The sequence below is a fragment of the Hibiscus syriacus genome, unplaced genomic scaffold, assembly GCF_006381635.1.
Source record: "Hibiscus syriacus cultivar Baekdansim isolate YM2019G1 unplaced genomic scaffold, ASM638163v2 tig00110678_pilon, whole genome shotgun sequence".
NCBI classification, from domain to species: Eukaryota; Viridiplantae; Streptophyta; class Magnoliopsida; order Malvales; family Malvaceae; genus Hibiscus; species Hibiscus syriacus.
The window spans coordinates 2,177,190-2,184,670 of record NW_024062822.1 but is presented as its reverse complement, the minus strand read 5'-3'; the positions used below and the strand labels follow the sequence as shown (position 1 = coordinate 2,184,670).

General features: G+C 34.0%; 1 protein-coding gene across 1 annotated transcript; it reads left to right on the top strand.

Moving 5' to 3' along the window:
• Positions 1–282: 282 nt before the first annotated feature.
• On the top strand, positions 283–5,485 carry LOC120138073 (branched-chain amino acid aminotransferase 2, chloroplastic-like). Its single transcript, XM_039153676.1, has 10 exons — positions 283–484; positions 574–662; positions 1,256–1,430; positions 1,764–1,937; positions 2,027–2,158; positions 2,819–2,917; positions 3,052–3,168; positions 3,845–3,940; positions 4,525–4,637; positions 5,091–5,485. Exons 1-10 carry the CDS (start codon positions 320–322, stop codon positions 5,206–5,208), a joined length of 1,278 nt encoding a protein of 425 aa, XP_039009607.1. The 5' UTR covers positions 283–319; the 3' UTR covers positions 5,209–5,485.
• The last annotated feature ends 1,996 nt before the right edge of the window (positions 5,486–7,481 follow it).

Genomic DNA, 7,481 nt, shown 5'->3' with positions numbered 1-7,481 from the left:
TTGGTGATTGTAGAAATAAATTTTTACAAAATAATATTTAAAAAAATAAGTTTTTTTGGGTGTTGAATACAAGTAGAAAGCACGAGAAGAAAAAATTATTTACCTGTATTTTTATATATAATGAAATAAAGGGAGGTAAGATAATAGGATGCTCCAACGATTGGTTGAGAGCAGTTTATATGAAAGACTTTGAAAAAATAAATGAGTAATAGATAAGAAAAGTAAACACGTCAGTTACATCCAACCCTCTCTGGCGCCTGCAAACACAGCCTAAAAAGGCTTCTTGTATAACAAACACAAACACACGAGTGTTGAGGAAATGGAGATCAGCGCCGTCCTCTCTAATTTCCAGCCTACTTACCTCCTTTCCCCATCTTCTCGCTCTTCCGTCTCCTCCACCGCCGCCGCCGTCGCCGCCGCCCGAACAGCTCTTCATCTTTCCTCCTCTCAGCAAACTCGTTTCTCTCCGCCGCTATTTCAAAAGGTAACATCGCTTCTCCATTCGTTTTCCTTTTTTTTCTCAGCGTGTTTGAGTTTGCCTATATCGATTATGCGTTTATTTTGCATTCACAGAAGCAAGTTTTAGCTTCTGCTTCGTGTCGTAATGTTAATGAAACTAACAATCCTTTTAAGAGAGCTGTCGTGTTATCCGATTCTTATAGGTGCGTGCCTTGTTTTCCTCTCTATTTGATGATTGTAAATCTGAAATTACACGATTGAGCTGCATTAGATTTGTTCAATTTTATTGCTTTTTAGTGCATTTATCTGACGCTTATGCTCCTTTTCAGTTACTCTTTTTTCTTTGATTATTTATCAAAGAACTTTTTCTTTCTTTCTTCTCTCAAAGTTCTAATTTTGCTCAAAAATGAAAGAGAGTTTAGTAGCAGCAGCAGCTGTGATTCCTTTGGTTGGTGTTTATTTCTGTTTTCAACTTTTTATTCTTATGGGGAAAAATAGTATTAAGAATTGCATTGGATATAAAAGAATGCGACAGTTTTCATTAATTAAAAATATTTTTGAGTACAAAATTCTCTAATGAAGAACAAATTGTTAGGGCTGCACTTGGATTTTGTGGCAAAGTGATAGACAACAAAAACGCATTAGGATGCACATTTGAGCAGTTGCATGCTTATAGGCATATTTGGTATATAGTTCAACAGGGAAATAGCTTTGTATACTTATTTTATTAAAGAGTTCTCTGCTTATAGGTATTGTATTATGATATTGTTAAATTTTTCTTTGTTCTTCTGTGTAGTGAAGCAACTGAATTAGCTGACATAGAGTGGGACAATCTTGGATTTGGGTTTATTCCTACTGATTACATGTATATAATGAAATGTACTCAAGGTGGAAGCTTCTCTAAAGGTGAATTACAAAGATTTGGGAATATTGAATTAAGCCCCTCAGCTGGAGTCTTAAATTATGGACAGGTCACATTCCTTAACTTTATGCCTTAGTTTATCTTTATCTTTTGCTTGTATTTGATGGTTTCTGTTCAGTTGTCATGCATCTGTTCTTATTTGCAAATCCTTACAAGTTAAGCTAGTTATATGCATATATATGTGATATAGCTTCTTTCATCACCTTTCCTCTAAAACTGAAAAAGAGAGCTCATCATGCCTGATATCCGCTCTAAGATAATTTGCTGTTGATGCCCATTTAAATTTTAACACATATTTTTTTTAAATTTATCTTTAAGCATCGTGATATAGCAGTTCTCTTTTCTGTCTCTCCCATCTTCATTTTCTGGTTTGTTCCTCTAGGGATTATTTGAAGGTCTAAAAGCCTACAGGAAAGATGACACTGTTCTTCTTTTTCGTCCTGAGGAGAATGCTCTCCGAATGAGGCAGGGGGCGGAAAGGATGTGCATGCCAGCACCCACTGTTGAGCAGTTTGTGGAAGCCGTAAAGGAAACTGTCTTAGCAAACAAACGTTGGGTAATTAATATTTTTGATTTGGAGCATTGAGTTTGGTTTGCGATTGGCTTTACCTGTTTTTTAAGTAAAGTTTTAATTTCTCCTTTCAGGTCCCCCCACCAGGTAAAGGTTCTTTGTACATCAGGCCATTGCTCATTGGGAGTGGAGCCGTCCTTGGTCTTGCACCTGCTCCTGAATACACCTTTCTTATTTATGTCTCACCTGTGGGAAACTATTTTAAGGTTTATTAGCTTTATTGCTTGATTTTTGGTCATGAATAAGCTGTATAGTGTGCTTTAAGGTTCTTACTTGCCCATCTACACACATGTATACTGTATCCTGGAAGGGTTAAAGTTCTATCTCCATATGCAACCCTGGAAGAAAGATATTAGCATGACTTTGTATGCAAGTGATTTTATCCTGAAAATAATTCAACACATTCAAATAGAAAAATGGGATGCTACTGTATCTGGAATATTGACCTACATGCAGATATCTTTGTTGAGCGAGAGACTTGTTTCACCATAAAATTTCATGATTTTACACACCATTATTTTAGAAATTTCTGTTGGCTTTTTGTTTAAGCTGCCATAGATTACTAGTCAATGAAGTTTGTATGTTGTTTTCTTCCGTGTGAGATTACCAACCAACTGTGGTTGTGCTAAGTTTGCTCTAAAATCCTTCTCCCTTCTCTCATGTTCATGTACAACGGAAGGTTCCTAATTTCAAGCTCTTAACTTTCTGTTTGGACTTTGGAGGTAGTCATTTACAACAATTTTTTTCTGGTCTAACATTTGCTTTAGGTTTACTCTTTGGTATCCTTTCAGTCCCCTTGTTTTGATAATTTTAGCCAACTGTCATATGATGATTACTCATTCACCAAATTTTTTATATGATTCCAGGAAGGTGTTGCTCCAATAAATTTAATTATTGAACATGAACTGCATCGTGCCACTCCAGGAGGCACGGGGGGTGTTAAAACTATTGGGAATTATGCTGCGGTAAGTTAGCTTTCTGGTTATTGTCAAATCCCTTTACTGATTTATCTGCCTGTGACAGTTGAATTGATTTTGATAGGGAAAAATGACTAATTAAAGTTTCACAAGCTAATGCCGTCTCTTTATGTCATATGTAGGTTCTGAAGGCACAATCTGCTGCAAAAGCCAAAGGATATTCTGATGTCCTCTATCTTGATTGTGTTCACAAAAAGTATCTGGAGGAAGTTTCCTCCTGCAACATATTCGTGGTGAAGGTATTACGGTCAGCTTATCTATTGATGGTTAAATTTGTCCCTTCCCCCACCCTAAGCTTTGTTGCATTACTCATGTTATCATAGAGCAAAGTGTTAAAATCAATCTTGTTCATTGTGCTCATGGATATTGTTGTCTTATTATCAGAACTGCATAACCATTGTTTCTCACTCGACCAAGCTCTGTTATCATGATCTCCTTGCTTTAACTTCACCCTGAATCGTTATGTGATGCACTAGAATTAAAAACATCTCACTTTTGTAGCCTTTCAGTGCACCCAACAACAAACTGTGGCTACCGTCATTACTAAACTGACTTTGACTGAATGACTCCTAGGTATAGCTGCAACACGACAGCTGCTTGTTAGAGCCTTATATTTTTTACTACGATGTAGCTGCTAAAAAAACCATCTGTATCGCTAAATACTTAGTTCAATTAATCCATAAGGATATTTTTTTTATTCTACATGCTAAAAAAGATGTGGTTAAATGATTTCCATGAATCATCTAGAAGCTATCGTGGTTCAAAAAAATAGAATATTATCAAAGAGTTTAGATTTTTGAGTTTAATAAGGCTTGTTTTAGATCTTTCTTTTATCATGGTTGACGAGCTAAAACATATTGAAGTAGTCCAATCGACACCAATATATCCCCGTTTTAACATATTTTTGTATTTTAGGGTAATATCATCTCCACTCCTTCAATAAAGGGAACAATATTACCTGGCATCACGAGAAAGAGTATAATTGATGTTGCTCGAAGTCAAGGGTTCCAGGTAATTGTTCAGTTTTGAAGATTCTTGATGAATTCATTTTGCCGAAATAAAGTTGTGTATCTGGAAATGTATGTGGCCAGATCTAGCAAATCTGGTTATGTTGCAGTTTAGTATCTGGTTTCTGCAACTTGTGGATGCTCTGGTGGCTCTATGGTGTTTCTCTATTGCTTTTTTAAAGAATGGTTACTTGTCATTTCAAATTACATTTTAGTGATAATGTCTCGGTGGTTAATTTTCACTTCAGACTACATTTTATTGATATAAAGAATGTCTCTGAGTGGTCACTTGTCACCTCGAGTTACATTTTGGTGATAGAGGCTTCCAGATCTCTGAACTTGGATAAAACGAGTTATGTTTCCTTGTTAATAAAGTTTCTTCAGTTGTGTATAACCTCCGAATATATTGAAAGGTATTTAGTACTCTTAGTCTTAGATGTAGTTTTTTTAAGAGAATAATACAGGGATGTCATCCACTGGATTGAGTTAATACCTTTTTCCCCAAATTTCTTAATTGTAATCTGTTTCAGTGAGTATGTAACGGAGCTCCTTGGATTACTTCTTAATGTTTATCTGCTGCTGACACAGGTTGAGGAACGGCTTGTGGAAGTGGATGACTTGCTTGATGCTGACGAAGTTTTTTGCACTGGGACAGCAGTGGTAGTGTCACCTGTTGGCAGTGTCACTTATAAGGGTAAAAGGCAATTACTTGTGCAATTTAGCGAACTCCTTTTTAATAATTTTGCATCTGCTTCATTTTCAGTTTACGTCTTCCATTTTTTTCCGTATATATAATTTATTGTGGCAAATGGAAATATTATGCATGCGGGGCTTATTAGCCACTTCTGCATGGAGCCATTATTCTAGTAAATAAAGTTTTAATACTTGCATGAAAAATTAGGCCCTTCATTTTATTTTTGAAGTATCTGTGTCAAACACCTGGGATGGGAATACGATCCTCCAAAAATCCTTCAAATGCATAGAAAAACATTAAAGTTGTAGAACATGCCCAAGTCAGATACAGACCCATTTCCAGTGAAATGGTGTCCAGGTGATGTAGGGGGTGGCTGAAGTTGAGCTTTAACTTGTTAATTTTACAAAAAATAAAAAGTTGGGATAAGTTAAATTTCTTGTAAAATACTTTTAACGTGCAGGGTATCATATGGATTAGATGGTTTCGGAGCTGTTTCACAGCAACTTTACTCGGTGCTTACCCAACTCCAGATGGGTCTTATAGATGAGAAGATGAGCTGGACTGTTGAGTTGAGTTAGGCATACTGTAGGAACATCTGGTTTGCCTTTCTAAAGACATCACCGCCTTAGGTAAAATGTGTTTTTTTTTTACCCTCCCGTTGTCTGAAGACAGTTTTTCTTCTTTTGGGCAAATGTTGGTCAGAAGTGTCACTGTTTGGTACCGAAGGATGTACTATTATTAGTTTCGAAGCAGGAAACCAAGAATATTGCGACCAAACATTGTTGTTTAATGGGCTTGAAAAGAAAAACTTGGAATTTACTAAATGTGATGGAATAATTGGAATGGTTTTGGAAACGAATTTTTCGTTGCAGTTTCTTTTGCAACAAATGGCGGGCCCTTCATCTCCTCCTCTCGTTTGTCATGGTTGTTTTTCTCGCACTAACCATAAAAGAAAGACTCTGGGTCAAGTCAGGTAAGGCCAAGTCAGAGCTGCCCCACATCCGATTGCTTCTTTCCTTGGTATGATCTGTCCAATGACATTTTTGAATCACTTTTTTGAATTGGCATTGATTCTCACTTCCAAACACGTACGCTTCATTTCATGTTTTCAAAGACCAGGTTATTCGTTAGGTTTGACGGATCCAACTACAATGAAGCTGGGTTTAGTATGGCGCCTCAATTTACTCGATTTTATATCTTTAAATTAGAGGTTATTACATTATTAGGCACGCATGATAATATGACCTTCAAAATATTGCGACAATAATGATATAAAATAAAATTTTGTTAGCAACTATAAAATTATGATTTAAATTTAAGATGATTTAAATTATGATTTCACATATATATATTCATATAAAATTAAAATTTCTTTATCATATTATATATTAAAAAATATATGTATAATTATAATATTTTTATATATAATTATATAAAAAGAAAAACGATAATTTTGCTTGAATAATGGTATAAAAAATTATTGGTGTAATATGTAGACATGTGATTTATTTTATGAACTGTCTTTGCCACTGTAGTCGATAAAAGTTGCTATGATTATACAACAAATTTTAGAAACCATCAGGATTATACGATAATTTTTACTTAAAATCATGTTTCTTAACTTCAACTGTATAAGAAAACCGTTGTGTAATCCTAATAATTTTTAAAAATTATCATGTTATCTTACGAATTTCATAAATTACTGTAATAAAGACTTCAATTTTTATAATTTTCTCTCTCTCGATTATTCCTTTGACGTGGTAAAAGTAGAGAGTATTGAACTTCAATTCTAGGTATTTAATTCGATTTTAAAAATAAAAGGAGAAATTCTTTGTATTTAATATTTGTAACATTTCATAGTCAAGCCCGTCGCACGTTTCTAGAAGCAAGGCATAATTTTCAGAATCACTGTCTGATTTCCCTTTCTCTTCATACCTACTAATTTGTAATTGATATTGATTGTAGTTTTTTTAACCAATAACGTTAGTGGGAGTTGTGTCGGTAAGTTTTAAATTTAGTAAATAATTATATTTAAAATAAATAAATTTAACCATTTTAAAATCTTATATAAATTGAATATATATTAACATACGATCACTTCAACTTATTAAAAGAGTTACAAAAATTAAGTATCCAATCATTTAAAACATGTTTGATATATGATAACACATATTTTTAATATATATAGAATAGCATGAACTATACAGCCTCAATAGTTAAGAGACTTGTTGTTATCCTTTGAGGTCTCGAGTTCGAGCACCACAAATATTAAGAATATAAACATTCATTGTCAAATAATCGAAAGTATTTGAATAGGTATTGTTCGAAATAGTGTAAATGATTTTTCTTCTCGACCATAGTTCACTCATAAAAAAACATATATGATAGTTTCTTTTTCATCTAAAGAAAATCATATACATTTATCTAATACTTTCATAAAAATCGTTTCACTTAAATTTTGAAATTATTACGTAGTCCTAGTAATTAAAACCTTTAAAGCCCAAAGGCACCATTATGAGGTGATTTGTGTCACATAACCAATTAATACGAGTGGCTTAACCTTTTTAGTTTATTTTAATCAATATGATTATGTGAACAGCAAATTTCTCCAGTCTTTTCAAACAACGTGGTTACAACAATACCTAGAGATTTATACAATGAAATAAACAAACAAAAAGCTTCATTAGAAAAGATGCCCTCAAAGTCAAACAGGGTTTTAATCTCAAACCTAAAATTTACTGATTAAACCGTGGTAGTCAAATGAGGTTTTTTTTTTAATCTTTTTAATCTCAGAGCTGTACAGCCATGGAGAAAATCAAACAGATGTTAACACAGAGGAGAAAATAGTCTC